General features: G+C 35.3%; 1 protein-coding gene across 4 annotated transcripts in view; it reads left to right on the top strand.

Annotated features, from left to right (window-relative positions):
• Positions 1-18,528, top strand: part of SGK2 (serum/glucocorticoid regulated kinase 2) — a 137,305-nt gene extending 118,777 nt beyond the window's left edge. For all 4 annotated transcript variants that reach the window (XM_053715753.1, XM_053715807.1, XM_053715776.1 and 1 more), the window contains 4 exons: positions 15,629-15,724; positions 15,945-16,100; positions 16,435-16,524; positions 17,391-18,528. In XM_053715753.1, the coding sequence (XP_053571728.1) occupies positions 15,629-15,724; positions 15,945-16,100; positions 16,435-16,524; positions 17,391-17,552 (504 nt within the window). In that variant the 3' untranslated portion in view covers positions 17,553-18,528. The remainder of the gene's footprint in view (positions 1-15,628; positions 15,725-15,944; positions 16,101-16,434; positions 16,525-17,390) is intronic.
• The last annotated feature ends 373 nt before the right edge of the window (positions 18,529-18,901 follow it).

Here is an 18,901-nt window from a genome sequence, read left to right as displayed (position 1 = left end):
GTAAGTTAAATTTTTTGGTATCTTATTGTTAGTTTTTATTTTCTTAATATCTTCCTGAACCAATTTTTCGAATAATTCAATATTCCTTCCTTTTTCATTTGTCGGATAAAAAGTGGATTTCGGTTTCATTTTTGAATGAATTACTTGTGGTATTACTATGTTACTATTTGAGGCCATAGGCGATATGGTGGGTGTCTCTTTTGGTTGTTGCCAATTTCTCTCTATTGGATCCCGTAGGAAATATTTTTTCAAGGTTAACTTCCTTACAAACTGGCTCACATGTATGTGTGTGTTGAATTTGTTTAATCTCGTAGAGGGAGCATAGCTAAGGCCTAAGTTTAACACTCTTTCTTCCTCTGTGGTTAAAGTTTTTTTACTAATATTGAAAATGCCACTTTTTTGTTGTATTTTTATTTCACTCTTTTTATTTCCCTGTCTTTTTCTTTTTCCTCCTCTACATCCTCTCTTATTCTTTTTCTCATTCCCACTGGTGGGTCTTTTGAATGTTCTGTTTGTTTTGAAGTGCTGGGTCTTTGTGGGCTCATCTCTAAAAAATAATTCATGTTTTTTTTGTTGTTCTTTCTCTTCTAATAGTGTAAATCTATTCGTGGTGTCTATTCTCCATTCTTTTTCAGGTTCTGTTTGTATTCGTGTGTTGTAATTATGTTCTCTATTATTTCTATATTCCCAATCTCTATTACGGTTGTTGTACCCCTGGTATCTTGGTTTATTGTCATTTGGCCAATAACTATATGCTATGTGGCCCCTTGGTTGGTTATGCTCTTCATAATAATCATCCTGTCTTCTATAGTGGTTATAGTTATGGTTCTCAAAAAAGTTACGATTTGTATGGGGTCTTCTATAGTCATTATAGCTTGGGTGTTCAGGTGGGTTTCTATTTGTATTTGTCATGTATTGTGGTCCCCTAGGTCTATAATAGTTTGTTCTGTAGTTTGATTTATATTGTTGAGGTCTGAATTCAGTAGTTTCCCTATAGTTTATCCTTTTTGGAGTTCTGTCATATGGTGTCCTATTTTCTTGATTTTGATCATTGTATTGATATGACTTGGATTGGTGATAAGGGGAATTAGAATAATTTTCCCTTATGGCATGTGCATTGTGTTTGTAATTACCTGTGTTACCCTCAAAATGTTGATTTTTCTGTCTCTCTTCCCTATTATTTATTTTCTCCTCTTCTCTGTTTGCAACTTCATTATAATCTTCCTTATCCCTCTTTAATTTTCTTATTTTAACCTCCTGTAATTCCATACTTAAATTGTCCAATTTTTTCATAATGTCTATCTGTGAATTTTTAAAGTCAACATTTTCTTTTTCATTACTTAATTTATTTTTTATGGTGATTATGTTCTTCTCAACTATGTCAAGTGAATCTTCTCGTGATCTCTTTAAAATTTGTAATAGTGTTGTGGATGCATTTTTTAATGTCTCATCCCATTCCTTTTGGAATTTATCTTTTAATTCAAAAGTGCAATTTTTTCTCAACCTTAATCCTCTTGGTGCAATCCCTAAACTAATATATTTATCAAGAAACTTTAGTTCCATTTTTTGCTTTAATTCAGTCGTCATAAGTTTTTCTAATTCAAACATTATTTCAGTGATATTCAGATAGGGGCTTACTTTTATTCTTTCCTCATTCTCTACTATATCTTTGAGAGTTTTTTCTCTCCATGTGAAAATGTCATCTTCCATCTTAAGACAGCTCACTAGTCTGGAGTGTTAAAAACACCCCAAGAGGGAACAATAGGTATTTATGTGTAGTGTGATAGGAGCGCCTAAAGGTGGATTCCTGCTGCTAAAAAAGTTCTTCCCTCAAAGAGAACTAAATGGTGGATAAGAAGAAAAAATGGGGTTTATTTAGCAGCGCTAAAAAAAGCTAGGAAATGATGATACCAATCTAATTTATGTTTTATACAATCTATTTTATTTAAAAATTCTTATAACACATAAAAACAACAGCAAATGCTTTTCCTAATTAATAAAGGGACGTCTCCCTTATACAACACTTATAAAAACAGACTAGAACCATATAATCCTAGAATTTCAGGTATAAAGGAATTAATTCTATAGATAACATATGGCAAGCAACAAATTTCTAAGATAAATGGTGAATTAAATATTTAAAAGGCACAAATGTATCAATCCTAATAGCTTTACAGTTCTTCAGTAACAAATTCAGTTATAAAGTTACACAGTTACTTTCCTTGGACATATAATTGGCTCAGGTGTGCTGGATAGTTAAAAAGGCAAAAAACAGCCAATATTCTGATTTAGGTGCCAAAGCAATCGTGGTTAATGGAAATGGTTAATTTAACAGATGAATACCTTGATGTCTTTAAAGTTCAGTTTGCGTGTTTTAAAAAACGTAGTGCAAATTAGTGTAGAGGTACCTTAATCTGTCCTGGTTGCAACCGCTGATTATCTTCACTGTGAGGGATTCACAGACTGTTTGTTCCTGGTGCTTCTGATAAGTCACCTGACCTTCTCTTTGATTCAGAGGTCAGGGGTGATGATCCGTTCTGGTGATGTAGTTATCCTTTTTTTTGTTTTCCTTTCTTCTTATAGCCCAAATATTGTTTTCATCTGGGTTCCCTCAGACTTCTTAAGGTTTGAAGAAATCTTTGGTCAGTGTTTAGCAGTAACACCGTATTCCCTGAAGTTACCAAAGGTAGATTTTAACTTGCAGGGTCAGGAGAAAAGTTTAAAGTTGCAGGGTCACACAGCTTTGTGACAGTAGTAAATGAAGTTTAGTAGAGTGTAGCAGGTCCCATTCAACGCGTTTCACCCTTCTGGGCTTTATCAAGAATGCTTATCCTGCTAGCTTCTGGCTTTTTAAAGGTATGAATGTGTTTTGATTGGTTCCTTCATTTCCTTTTGATTTCTATCAACACCTGTGTGGCTTCCAATGTAAAGGTGGACTTTATTTAAGTTGGTAATGATTGTTTCTGTGTTGTTATTTAGTTACATGATACACAAGGAAGAGAACTTATCATTTCTGCTTTATTAGCATTCACACAATTCAACTTATATATTTCAATTCTAAAGTGCCTTTATTAGATAATATACATTTAGATCGTGCAAACTTAAAATTACCTAAACTGAAACGAAAATATAAGAATCAGAATTACCATTCCCATATCTAGAATTATTGTAAGTGGGTGAAAATTAATGATATATATATATTCCTTTTCAACAAAGGATAGTAAGTTCAACAATTTATAAATTTGTAACAATTTAAAAATGGACGAAACGAAAATATAAGAATCAGAATCATCATTCCCATATCTAGAATTATTGTTAGTGGGTAAATGTTAACGATATATACATATTCCTTTTCAACAAAGGATAGTAAGTTCAACAATTTATACATTTGTAACAATTTAAAAATGGACGAAACGAAAATATAAGAATCAGAATCATCATTCCCATATCTAGAATTATTGTTAGTGGGTAAAAATTAACGATATATACATATTCCTTTTCAACAAAGGATTCATCTGTTAAATTAACCATTTCCATTAACCACGATTGCTTTGGCACCTAAATCAGAATATTGGCTGTTTTTTGCCTTTTTAACTATCCAGCACACCTGAGCCAATTATATGTCCAAGGAAAGTAACTGTGTAACTTTATAACTGAATTTGTTACTGAAGAACTGTAAAGCTATTAGGATTGATACATTTGTGCCTTTTAAATATTTAATTCACCATTTATCTTAGAAATTTGTTGCTTGCCATATGTTATCTATAGAATTAATTCCTTTATACCTGAAATTCTAGGATTATATGGTTCTAGTCTGTTTTTATAAGTGTTGTATAAGGGAGACGTCCCTTTATTAATTAGGAAAAGCATTTGCTGTTGTTTTTATGTGTTATAAGAATTTTTAAATAAAATAGATTGTATAAAACATAAATTAGATTGGTATCATCATTTCCTAGCTTTTTTTAGCGCTGCTAAATAAACCCCATTTTTTCTTCTTATCCACCATTTAGTTCTCTTTGAGGGAAGAACTTTTTTAGCAGCAGGAATCCACCTTTAGGCGCTCCTATCACACTACACATAAATACCTATTGTTCCCTCTTGGGGTGTTTTTAACACTCCAGACTAGTGAGCTGTCTTAAGATGGAAGATGACATTTTCACATGGAGAGAAAAAACTCTCAAAGATATAGTAGAGAATGAGGAAAGAATAAAAGTAAGCCCCTATCTGAATATCACTGAAATAATGTTTGAATTAGAAAAACTTATGACGACTGAATTAAAGCAAAAAATGGAACTAAAGTTTCTTGATAAATATATTAGTTTAGGGATTGCACCAAGAGGATTAAGGTTGAGAAAAAATTGCACTTTTGAATTAAAAGATAAATTCCAAAAGGAATGGGATGAGACATTAAAAAATGCATCCACAACACTATTACAAATTTTAAAGAGATCACGAGAAGATTCACTTGACATAGTTGAGAAGAACATAATCACCATAAAAAATAAATTAAGTAATGAAAAAGAAAATGTTGACTTTAAAAATTCACAGATAGACATTATGAAAAAATTGGACAATTTAAGTATGGAATTACAGGAGGTTAAAATAAGAAAATTAAAGAGGGATAAGGAAGATTATAATGAAGTTGCAAACAGAGAAGAGGAGAAAATAAATAATAGGGAAGAGAGACAGAAAAATCAACATTTTGAGGGTAACACAGGTAATTACAAACACAATGCACATGCCATAAGGGAAAATTATTCTAATTCCCCTTATCACCAATCCAAGTCATATCAATACAATGATCAAAATCAAGAAAATAGGACACCATATGACAGAACTCCAAAAAGGATAAACTATAGGGAAACTACTGAATTCAGACCTCAACAATATAAATCAAACTACAGAACAAACTATTATAGACCTAGGGGACCACAATACATGACAAATACAAATAGAAACCCACCTGAACACCCAAGCTATAATGACTATAGAAGACCCCATACAAATCGTAACTTTTTTGAGAACCATAACTATAACCACTATAGAAGACAGGATGATTATTATGAAGAGCATAACCAACCAAGGGGCCACATAGCATATAGTTATTGGCCAAATGACAATAAACCAAGATACCAGGGGTACAACAACCGTAATAGAGATTGGGAATATAGAAATAATAGAGAACATAATTACAACACACGAATACAAACAGAACCTGAAAAAGAATGGAGAATAGACACCACGAATAGATTTACACTATTAGAAGAGAAAGAACAACAAAAAAACATGAATTATTTTTTAGAGATGAGCCCACAAAGACCCAGCACTTCAAAACAAACAGAACATTCAAAAGACCCACCAGTGGGAATGAGAAAAAGAATAAGAGAGGATGTAGAGGAGGAAAAAGAAAAAGACAGGGAAATAAAAAGAGTGAAATAAAAATACAACAAAAAAGTGGCATTTTCAATATTAGTAAAAAAAACCACAGAGGAAGAAAGAGTGTTAAACTTAGGCCTTAGCTATGCTCCCTCTACGAGATTAAACAAATTCAACACACACATACATGTGAGCCAGTTTGTAAGGAAGTTAACCTTGAAAAAATATTTCCTACGGGATCCAATAGAGAGAAATTGGCAACAACCAAAAGAGACACCCACCATATCGCCTATGGCCTCAAATAGTAACATAGTAATACCACAAGTAATTCATTCAAAAATGAAACCGAAATCCACTTTTTATCCCACAAATGAAAAAGGAAGGAATATTGAATTATTTGAAAAATTGGTTCAGGAAGATATTAAGAAAATAAAAACTAACAATAAGATACCAAAAAATTTAACTTACAAAGAAAGAACAGTTCTTAAAGAATTGCAAAATGATACCAGCATAGTAATTAAACCGGCAGATAAAGGGGGTGGGGTTGTAATCATGGACAGAGATAAATATATAGAAGAAGCACAAAGATTACTTAATGAAGGGGATACATATCAGGAACTAAAACTAAATCCAACCAAGAAATTTCTGGGTGAACTAACCAAATTATTAGAGGATGCAAGAGAAAAACAAATTATAAATAAAAAAGAATTTGATTTTCTATTTACAAAATTTCCAAAAATACCAATTCTATATTTCTTACCAAAGATTCATAAAAATCTAAATAATCCCCCCGGTAGACCCATAATATCGGGTATTAACTCCCTCACCTCCAACCTCTCGAAATACATAGATGGATACCTACAGGGCTATGTTAAAAAATTACCCTCTTACCTAAAGGATACCACTGACATCTTGAAAAAATTAGAGGTAATTAAGTGGGAATCACACTACACATTAGTGACATGCGATGTTTCGTCGCTTTACACCAATATAAGTCATGATTTGGGACTGATGGCAATCTCAAATACCCTAGATAGGGACAACAAACTATGTATGGAACAAAAGAAATTCATAGAGGATGGAATAAAATTCATCCTAGGCCATAATTATTTCTCATTTGAGGACAAATTTTACATTCAAAAGAAGGGAACAGCTATGGGCACAAGATTCGCACCCAGCTATGCCAATCTCTTTATGGGATATTGGGAGGAAGGTTTCTTCCCTAGGCATAGTCTGGGCGCGGATCTTGTGCTCTATAGCAGATACATAGATGACCTGTTCTTTATATGGGGGGGTAGTGAAACTGATCTAAACACTATTCTGACAGATATGAATAAAAATGAAATGGGACTATCCTTTACCAGTAACTATAGCAAAAGCCAAATCACCTTCTTGGACTTAGATATCGAAATTGTAGAAAACCAATTAATAACCAAAACACATTTTAAAAAGGTGGATGCCAATAATCTAATCCATTATAACAGCTGCCACATGAAAAAGTGGAAAGACAATGTCCCTAAAGGGCAATATTTAAGAATTAAACGGAATTGCTCAAGAATGACAGATTATCAGGATCAAATAAAGATCTTAGAAAGGAAATTCTTAGAAAGAGAATATAGTCCAGAAGTAATCAATGAAGCTAAACAAGAGGTAGATAAGAAAGTAAGGAGGGACCTCTTAGAATATAAAACAAAAGATATCAAAGAAAATCGAGATGAAATTAATGTGCCCTTTATAACTGAGTTCAGTCATGACAACCTAAACATCCAAAGAGTTTTAAAAAAACATTGGCACTTAGTACAAACTGATCCCATCATAGGGGGAAAAGTGGGGGAAAACCCAAAAATAATATATAGGAAAGCACAGAATTTGAAGAGCCTACTAGCTCCCAGTCAATTGAAAAGCATAAAGAAGAAAGACACTCAAAGGTGCCTAGACGGAAATCCTTTAAATGGTTTTTTCCCCTGTTTTAGATGCCGGGCCTGTAAATTTAGTAGTAAACAAAAGATTTTAAAATCAAAAAGTGGAAACTTTACTTTCAAAATAAGAGACACAATTAGATGTCAAGATAAAGGCGTTATTTACGCCATTCAATGTTCATGTAAAAAAATTTACATAGGAGAAACAACCAGAATGCTCCGTGAAAGGATAAGGGAGCACCTCTCTTGCATAGATAGGGGTAACCTTGACCCTTATATCTATCGCCACTTTAGGGAAGTACACAACAACAACCTTAAAGATTTTAAATATTGGGGAATTAAAAAAGTTCACCCCGACTGGAGAGGGGGAAACTGGGAAAATAAACTCCTAAAGGCAGAAGCTGAAATTATATACCTAATGAATACCCTCCAACCTGGAGGCTTGAACTCTGAGATAGACATTTCCCCCTTCTTATAAAAGTCTCTTACAATATGCGAACATTTTCCAGGTTAAATCAGCCACTTATATAGAAAATACTCACATACATTAAATAAGCAATAACATTTCAATTTATCTTGGGCAAAGATAGTACAAGCCCTATATAAATTCATTTTTCTAGTAATTAAAAAGGAATTTTTATCCCCCTAAAATAAATAAATTAATTGAATAAGCCATATTTTTACCCACTAGCAATAACTCTAGTTATGGGATTGATAATTTCTGATTTAATTGTACATCCATTTTTAAATTGTTAATTTATAAATTGTTGAACTTACTATCCTTTGTTGAAAAGGAATATGTATATATCGTTAATTTTTACCCACTAACAATAATTCTAGATATGGGAATGATGATTCTGATTCTTATATTTTCGTTTCGTCCATTTTTAAATTGTTACAAATTTATAAATTGTTGAACTTACTATCCTTTGTTGAAAAGGAATATGTATATATCGTTAATTTTTACCCACTAACAATAATTCTAGATATGGGAATGATGATTCTGATTCTTATATTTTCGTTTCGTCCATTTTTAAATTGTTACAAATGTATAAATTGTTGAACTTACTATCCTTTGTTGAAAAGGAATATGTATATATCGTTAACATTTACCCACTAACAATAATTCTAGATATGGGAATGATGATTCTGATTCTTATATTTTCGTTTCGTCCATTTTTAAATTGTTACAAATTTATAAATTGTTGAACTTACTATCCTTTGTTGAAAAGGAATATATATATATCATTAATTTTCACCCACTTACAATAATTCTAGATATGGGAATGGTAATTCTGATTCTTATATTTTCGTTTCAGTTTAGGTAATTTTAAGTTTGAACGATATAAATGTATATTATCTAATAAAGGCACTTTAGAATTGAAATATATAAGTTGAATTGTGTGAATGCTAATAAAGCAGAAATGATAAGTTCTCTTCCTTGTGTATCATGTAACTAAATAACAACACAGAAACAATCATTACCAACTTAAATAAAGTCCACCTTTACATTGGAAGCCACACAGGTGTTGATAGAAATCAAAAGGAAATGAAGGAACCAATCAAAACACATTCATACCTTTAAAAAGCCAGAAGCTAGCAGGATAAGCATTCTTGATAAAGCCCAGAAGGGTGAAACGCGTTGAATGGGACCTGCTACACTCTACTAAACTTCATTTACTACTGTCACAAAGCTGTGTGACCCTGCAACTTTAAACTTTTCTCCTGACCCTGCAAGTTAAAATCTACCTTTGGTAACTTCAGGGAATACGGTGTTACTGCTAAACACTGACCAAAGATTTCTTCAAACCTTAAGAAGTCTGAGGGAACCCAGATGAAAACAATATTTGGGCTATAAGAAGAAAGGAAAACAAAAAAAAGGATAACTACATCACCAGAACGGATCATCACCCCTGACCTCTGAATCAAAGAGAAGGTCAGGTGACTTATCAGAAGCACCAGGAACAAACAGTCTGTGAATCCCTCACAGTGAAGATAATCAGCGGTTGCAACCAGGACAGATTAAGGTACCTCTACACTAATTTGCACTACGTTTTTTAAAACACGCAAACTGAACTTTAAAGACATCAAGGTATTCATCTGTTAAATTAACCATTTCCATTAACCACGATTGCTTTGGCACCTAAATCAGAATATTGGCTGTTTTTTGCCTTTTTAACTATCCAGCACACCTGAGCCAATTATATGTCCAAGGAAAGTAACTGTGTAACTTTATAACTGAATTTGTTACTGAAGAACTGTAAAGCTATTAGGATTGATACATTTGTGCCTTTTAAATATTTAATTCACCATTTATCTTAGAAATTTGTTGCTTGCCATATGTTATCTATAGAATTAATTCCTTTATACCTGAAATTCTAGGATTATATGGTTCTAGTCTGTTTTTATAAGTGTTGTATAAGGGTGACGTCCCTTTATTAATTAGGAAAAGCATTTGCTGTTGTTTTTATGTGTTATAAGAATTTTTAAATAAAATAGATTGTATAAAACATAAATTAGATTGGTATCATCATTTCCTAGCTTTTTTTAGCGCTGCTAAATAAACCCCATTTTTTCTTCTTATCCACCATTTAGTTCTCTTTGAGGGAAGAACTTTTTTAGCAGCAGGAATCCACCTTTAGGCGCTCCTATCACACTACACATTTCTACACAATGTAAGAATGCCTGTCTCTTTATTTGGTTTGAAGATAAGTGAGACATGTGGAACCTTCCCCTTGGGGGTAGTTCCTTGAATTCTAGAAGATAACCCTGAGAGACTATTTCTAGTGCCCAGGGATCCTGAACATCTCTTGCCCAAGCCTGAGCAAAGAGAGAGAGTCTGCCCCCTACTAGATCCGGTCCTGGATCGGGGGCTACCCCTTCATGCTGTTTTGGTAGCAGCAGCAGGCTTCTTGGCCTGTTTACCCTTGCATTGGTTTCCAGGCTGGTTTAGTCTGGGAAGCGTTACCCTCTTGTCTAGAGGCTGTAGAGTTGGAAGCCGGTCCGTTCCTGAAATTGCAAAAGGAACGAAAATTGGACTTATTCTTAGCCTTGAAAGGCCTATCTTGTGGGAGGGCATGGCCCTTACCCCCAGTGATGTCTGAAATAATTTCTTTCAATTCTGGCCCAAAAAGGGTCTTACCTTTGAAAGGGATATTAAGCAATTTTGTCTTGGAAGATACATCCGCCGACCAAGACTTTAGCCAGAGCGCTCTACGTGCCACAATTGCAAACCCTGAATTTTTCGCCGCTAATCTTGCTAACTGCAAAGCGGCGTCTAAAATAAAGGAATTAGCTAACTTAAGTGCGTGAATTCTGTCCATAACCTCCTCATATGGAGTCTCTCTACTGAGCGACTTTTCCAGTTCCTCGAACCAGAACCACGCCGCTGTAGTGACAGGAATAATGCACGAAATAGGTTGAAGGAGGTATCCTTGCTGTACAAAAATCTTTTTAAGCAAACACTCCAATTTTTTATCCATAGGATCTTTAAAAGCACAATTGTCCTCAATGGGAATGGTCGTGCGTTTGGCTAGAGTAGAAACCGCCCCCTCGACCTTAGGGACTGTTTGCCATGTGTCCTTCCTGGGGTCGACCATGGGGAACAATTTCTTAAATATAGGAGGAGGGACAAAGGGTATGCCTGGTTTCTCCCACTCCTTATTCACTATGTCCGCCACCCTTTTAGGTATTGGAAAGGCATCAGGGTGCACCAGGACCTCTAGGAACTTGTCCATCTTGCACAATTTTTCTGGGATGACCAGATTGTCACAATCATCCAGAGTAGATAGCACCTCCTTAAGTAATGCGCGGAGATGCTCTAATTTAAATTTAAATGTCACAACATCAGGTTCTGCCTGCTGAGAAATTCTTCCTGTATCAGAAATTTCTCCATCTGACAAACCCTCCCTCACTGCCACTTCAGACTGGTGTGAGGGTATGACAGATAAATTATCATCAGCGCCCTCCTGCTCTACAGTGTTTAAAACTGAGCAATCGCGCTTTCTCTGAAATCCTGGCATCTTGGATAACATATTAGCTATGGAGTTATCCATTACTGCCGTCAATTGTTGCATAGTAATAAGCGTTGGCGCGCTAGAAGTACTAGGGGACGCCTGCGTGGGCTTAACTGGTATAGACACAGAAGGAGAGGATGGAGAACTATGTCTACTTCCTTCATCTGAGGAATCATCCTGGGCAACCTTATTAAATGTGACAGTACTGTCCTTACTTTGTTTGGACGCTATGGCACAATTATCACATACATTTGAAGGGGGGACCACCTTGGCCTCCATACATACAGAACATGATCTATCTGAAGGTACAGACATGTTAAACAGGCTTAAAACAAAACCGTTACTGTCTCTTTAAATGTTAAACAGGGCACACTTTATTACTGAATATGTGAAAAACTATGAAGGAATTATCCAATCTTTACCAAATTTTCACCACAGTGTCTTAATGCATTCAAAGTACTGCTGTTATCCCTTAAAATGTGGAAACCGGAGCCGTTTGTAATTTTAACCCCACTACAGTCCCAGCCACAGCCTTTGTTGTGACTTCACCAATCCCAGGGGGGTGTACGATACCAATTCAAGCCTTCTAGGAACGTTTCAGTGGATACCAGACCCTCACACATGCAGCTGCATGCACTGTACTCAAAAGTAAATGCGCAATAATGGCGCGAAAATGAGGCTCTGCCTACTATAGTGAAAGGCCCTTCCTGACTGGGAAGGTGTCTAAACTAGTGCCTGGCGATAAAAACGTTCCCCAAACAATAAAAGTGTGAAAATTACTTCAAACTTTCAAAAATAACTTAAATAAACAATCGATTTAGCCCTTAAGAGTGTCCACCAGTTAATAGCCCATAATAAGCCCTTTATTCTTTCTAAGTCTAAGAAAATGGCTTACCGATCCCCATGAGGGAAAAATGACAGCCTTCCAGCATTAAACAGTCTTGTTAGAAAAATGGCTAGTCATACCTTGAGCAGAAAAGTCTGCAAACTGTTCCACCCAACTGAAGTTCTCTCAGCTCAACAGTCCTGCGTGGGAACAGCAATTGATTTTAGTTACTGCTGCTAAAATCATACTCCTCTTTTAAACAGAACTCTTCATCTCTTTCTGTTTCAGAGTAAATAGTACATACCAGCACTATTTTAAAATAACAAACTCTTGATAGAAGAATAAAAAACTACAACTAAACATGTTCAGAGCGGCAAAGAGAATGACTGGGGGGGCGGAGCCTGGGAGGGTCTATATGGACAGCTTTTGCTGTGCTCTTTGCCATTTCCTGTTGGGGAAGAGAATATCCCACAAGTTATGGATGACGCCGTGGACCGGACACACCAATGTTGGAGAAATTACGTTTTTTAAAATGTCTCATGAAAAAAAAACTGAGACAGTCAACAATAAATGCACTGCTGCTTTGCAGTGCTGCTCCATATCTGACCTCTCTTTAAACAGTACTTTGTTAAGGAAAACCTACTCAGTGTAGCAAAAGCACAGTGTTGTTTGAAGAGTATACCCTAATTCAGAGCAGCACTGCAAAGAGCCAACAGTTCATTTATGAGTACCTTTCTTTCTGCAGACATGCTGCATTTTCTGCAATGACATCTCAGATCACAGCATGTTCTGCCTTGGGGTCCAGGCCAAACTATAAATTCAGTGAAATCACACTATAAAATAATAATAATAATAATAAAAATAAAACAAAATAGAAAGCTCAGAATATCACTGCACATATACATTTCCCATATTTAAAATGTAGTGTGGTTCAGGCATGTGAAAGGTTTAACATGTTAAATAGCTAAATAGCCTTAACAGATTGTAAATATAGTGAAATTATTTTAAGGGACGTTACTTTAAATGATAATGTGAGTAGTACTCCTCTTTTTACAGAGGGCTTTATAAAAAAAAAGTAAATAAGCCTGTGGGTTCAGATAATATTTATCCAAGGATTCTAAGAGAACTTTGATTTGTGATAGCTACTCCATTAGCTGATTTATTTAACCAGTCACTGTTAACAGGAGTTGTTATACAAAACTGGAAAATAGCTAATGTAGCCCCTCGTCATAAAAAGGGTAGTAGGAAAGATTCTGCTTACAACAGGCCAGTCAGTTTGACTTAAATTGAAGGGAAATTAATGGAAACTCTTTTAAAGCCTCTTACCTTCAGGCAAACAACTTAGAAGACAAAGGACAACATGGTTTCACTGCTGGAAGATCATATTAGACTAATCTAATTGATTTTGTTGCCCATGTAACTAAATTAATAGACCAGAGAAAAACAGTAGATGTAGGGTATCTAGACTTTAGCAAAGGATTTGACACTGTCCCACAAAAAAAAACTCATTCACAAAATGTACTTGGTTTCAATTAATGGAGTATATTCAAATGAGAGGTCAGTAACTAGTGGTGTTCCCCAAAGGTCAGTTCTTGGGTCTGTTTTGTTCAACATGTTCACTAGTGATATTGGAAGTGGGCTCCAGGGGAAGGTGCGCTTGTTTGCTGATGATACAAAAATTTGTAACAGAGATTATGTTCCAGGAGGAGTGGATCAAAATGAGCAGTGATATTAAAAAAAACTTGAGAACAGGGCAAATAAATGGGATCTAAAATGTAATATTACCAAGACCAAAATTATGCATGTAGGATCCAAAAACCCAAAGGCCAATTATAGTCTCAATGGCACATTACTGACTGTAACTAAAGAGAAATAGGGCTTAGAATAATTATTTCAGATGATTTAAAATTAGGTAGACAATGCAGCAGTGCAGCCAGTAAGGCCAGTCGAATACTTGGTTGCATTGGGAGAGGTATTAGTAGCAGAAATAGCCGAGTTCTGATGCCACTTTACAGATCATTAGTTAGGCCTCATCTGGAATATTGTGTACAGTTCTGGGGACCATATCTCAAGAAGGATTTAAAAAAAACTAGAAACTGTCCAACGGAGGGCTACTAAAATGGTACATGGTTAAAAATATAAAACATACAAATAAAGACTCTTTGATCTAGATATGTATAGCTTAGAGGAGAGAAGGAAAAGAGGAGACATTATAGAAACCTTTAAATATATGAAGGGACCTAATAAAGTGGAAGCTGAAAGCATTTTCCACAAAAAACAAGGGGCCACAATCATAAGTTAGAGGGTAGCAGATTCATGAAAAATGTGAGGAAGCATTTATTTTACAGAAAGGGTAATGGATTCTTGAAATAAACTTCCAAAAGAGCAGGTAAACACAGGAACTGTAATATAATTCAAAAATTCTTGGGTCATGTTAAGGCTTTCCTAAGAAAACAATAACATAGAATATGGATAGACTTGATGGGCCTTTTGTTTTTTTAGAAACCTAGAATTTGACTGTAGATATGAACCAAACAAGATTTCTTACCAATAGCAGTAAAATCTAGAGATTTAGTTAATATACAAAAAGAGATTCTATAATTTGTCTTGAATTATATAAAGAAACTGAATAAATAAATACACTATGCTTCGACATAGAAATGGAGGAGGGATGGGAATCCCAGACTTGGCAGCCTACTACCACGCTGCATCACACTTTGGAATACCACTGATGAACAAGTTTGTTTGATAGATCTGTAATCAGACACGATTATGGTCTGACCAATATACAGGATAACTATAGGTCAATAAGGCTCACGGACCACAATCTTGGAAGTCTTTTGTAGAGATTTCAAATTCTCTCTTTTTATGTGGTCTATTAACAAAAAAATACTCCTTATTGTCTAAATTAGCAGGGACAATCCCCTTAAACATCTATTCCTCTAAGATCCTCCTGCTAACTGTTGTGTGCGAGCAATAAGGGGTATTTTGCAGTTCTTTGCGCACGTTGGAAATAGCGTGCGTATTACGAGTTAAAAGTAAATATGTTCTCTTGAGCGCTATCAAATTTAACGTGCCTCGGGTTAAACCAACTTTAGAGGTCTGTTTAACTGTTACGCGAGACAAAAAAAAAGTGTCACAAAAAAACATCAAAAATACATTTAAAAATAGTTACACTCAAATTAACACTTAAAAAATTGCATTAAAAAGTTATATCTTTGAGGTCTCAGGTGTTAGGAAAAAAAAGGAGTGCAAAGGGCTTTAACATAGAGATATATACATACACATGTCTAAATATGTATATGTATGTATATATGTGTATAGAAAATTATAGTAGACAATTTTCTGGGGCATTGCAAAATATGCAAATGAATACACAATATGAAATATTTTTCAAGTTAGCAGGTTTGCTTGTGTCATGACTACATACAAAACTTACATTAATCCTACTGGTATTACATGTTAACAGTGTGGTAACTTTTGACCCACAGTATCTGGCACCAGAGGTTTTGAAGAAGCAGCCATATGACCGCACAGTGGACTGGTGGTGCCTGGGAGCCGTTATTTATGAGATGTTGTATGGGCTGGTGAGTATCTTCTTAAAGGAAGAAACAGGGTATGTATTGTACCTTTTATTTGTCATGAATGAGTCCCTATTTTAATTTCTCATCCTTTTTGATCATCATTTTTCACTCCCCTCTTTCACTTACTTGCCTATTCTTTTATTCCCTTCTTCTGCACTGCTTTTCCATTTATATTTTTTTCATGTACAGTATGTAACTTTGTCCCTCTTTGTTACCCTAACAGCCCCCTTTTTACAGTCGTGATGTGTCCCAGATGTATGATAATATCCTGCACCAGTCATTACAGCTCCCGGGTGGAAAAACCATTGCTGCCTGTGATATTCTACGTGGACTACTGCATAAAGACCAGCACAGTCGTCTCGGTGCCAAGGCTGACTTTGTACAGTACCACTGTTTTATTGTTTGCAAAATTCACTCAATGCCACCAGAATCAACAGTAATAGTCCTTTTAAAAGTACCTTAGTAAAGGCTGCGGTCACCATCTAAGGAGATATACCAATATTTAATTAATAAGAAATGCACTTAGACCAGTAAGAAAGATAGACAATGCTCCAGTTCTTAAAATATGTGCATTCCAAATGTAGAAATGTGTTGCCACTGAATATATTATGATATATTTTATAACAGAATGCAACAGGACAAAGGAAAGGGTAATTAACATCAAATTAATTCTCCTGGTAGTGGCCTTCATTGATTATTCTTTGTCCCTGCAGTTGGAGATCAAGAACCATGTTTTCTTCAGCCCGATTAACTGGGATGACTTGTACCACAAGAGGATTGACCCACCCTATAACCCAAACGTGGTAAGTGACATCCTAGGATTCCTGAAGTGAATGCAGTGATATCTGAAGGCGAATGCTGACTTACTGTAACTAATGGTTACAAAAGGACTTGGTTCCAGTGTTATAACCACATATAGAGAGTCTGAATGATTATAATGGTAATGCAGCTATTTCTGTGCTGGCTTTATTGCTTTTTGTAAAGCAACCTCTGAGATGGGATCCTGATGTTTGAGTGTGTATTGGGTAAGATCATGGCATTGGCGCTGCCTCCTTTGAGGTGGATTGTGACATAACTGCTAACACCTTTGGAGTGAAATATCAGCATTAGTGCAGTCATACCTGGGTTGGCATTGTGCAGCGACCAAGAGGTGCAGCCACCATGCAAGGAGATCTTTATATTGGGGTAGCTGTCTCTTGGACAGGGTACAGGCATTAAAGGGTCATTAAAAACTATTAGAGGGAGGTACATGTAATGTATTCAGTGTGTGATGTATTTTTAAAGCCGCTACCTTTGATCTTGACAACAGTGCAGACAGCTCTGCTCTGAGCAACAACCCAACAGTGGGAATTTTGATCCTTACCTAAGAGCAGTTATATTTGGTTTGGGGTCCTAACATTAGTGCAAACACCTTTGGTTTGGGATCCTGACATCAGTGTAGCCACCTCTGTGGTGGGATCCAGATTGTAGCAAAACTATTTAGGGTCTCTTCTGTTCATAAAGCCAAGTATGGGATCCTGAGGTAATTGCAGTTATTTCTGGGTTGGGAACCTAAGATTATTGTAATTATCTTTGAAGTGGGATACTGACAATATAGCAATTATGTGAAACCTTGCTATAAACACAAAAAATATCTTAATTAAGCTTTGACCCTTTTTCTTTCTTTCAGGCTGGTCCTAGTGATTTACGCCATTTTGATCCAGAATTCACAAAGGAGGCAGTCTCAAATTCACTGATCCGAACACCCGACATGAACCTCAGCAGTTCCAGCAGCTCCAGTGCCTTCCTTGGATTCTCATATGCACAAAGTGATGAAGACTTTCTGAGCTGAGAAGACGCAATATGAATTTATATATATATATATATTAATACAGACATAAAAACAGCCCCCTCCCTCATTATTCTTCTAGTAGCCGAAGAAGCATTACAGGCTACACTGCTAAGAAAGAAAGACATCTCCATCTCATCGCTCCAGAAGTAATTCACATGAAATATGTGAATGAAAAAAGAGGGGAATAGCACAGGATGGTGAAAATTGGAAAATATCAGACTGTCAATTTTTACATTCCAAAGGAATATATATATATATTAGACAGAAATACTCTATTACAGATGCCAGCACTGTGGGTTTTCTGTTGGACTTGTTAGTCTGACAAGGAGAAGCCAACTCTGGTTGCACAATTTCCACTTTTAATTTTTCATTGCTGCATTCCACTTTACACATTCCTAATTCTACATTGTTTCCCCTACTCTGATTTGCAGTTATTTCCTCTGATTTCTTGCTGTTATTGTCACTGCCTCATTTCTCCCACTGTGTCCCCTCATCTCCTATTTATTGTTGCTAAATTCACGTGTCTCTATCAGCCTGTTCTTCCTCTTATCTAGCTGTATAATAAATAACTAGATTACAAGGGGAACACAAAAATATTAGCACTACCGAACTCTTACACCGCTCAAGTTAAATCAATAGTGCTCTTATTAGTGTGCTTATATTACAAATTGAAAGTAAAAGGGTATTTTCTTAAGCGAAAGCCTTGAGATCTATCATCTGGAGGTCTGATATATCTCTATGGTGCTATATCTATATTCTATTTTTAAAGTAAAAACTGGTGTTAACATTGTTTTAAAGTGATATGGTATGACAAGGTGTTTCACTGTGAACGGCTTAACACTGTATGTGTATATATATATAAATATATATATATATATACACATACACACACATATATATATATACACATATACATACACACAATATATATACACACACACATATACAATATATATATATATATATATATATATATATCAACAACAGAGGCAAAGGCACTCACCGTTATAATCCAATATTAATGTTTTAATTATCGTTACGTTTCGGGGTGGTGCCCCTTCATCAGACAGACATAAAGATTAGAACTTTATGTCAGTCTAATGAAGGGGCACCACCCCGAAAACTTCACAGTAATTAAAACATTGATATTGGATTATAACGGTGAGTGCCTTTGCCTCTGTTGTTGATATTTGTCATTTTCTTGCATGGAGCACCCCGGAAGTTGTACATTATTCTTTTATTATTTGTGTGCCAGCCCCGGTACATACATGTGTGTGTGTGTGTATGTATGTGTGTGTATGCATGCATGTATCTATGTATGTATATTTTATATATATATATATATATAT

The sequence above is a fragment of the Bombina bombina genome, chromosome 1, assembly GCF_027579735.1.
Source record: "Bombina bombina isolate aBomBom1 chromosome 1, aBomBom1.pri, whole genome shotgun sequence".
NCBI lineage: Eukaryota > Metazoa > Chordata > Amphibia > Anura > Bombinatoridae > Bombina > Bombina bombina.
Note: the sequence above shows the minus strand (reverse complement) of the source record. Positions and strands in the feature narration are given on the sequence as shown.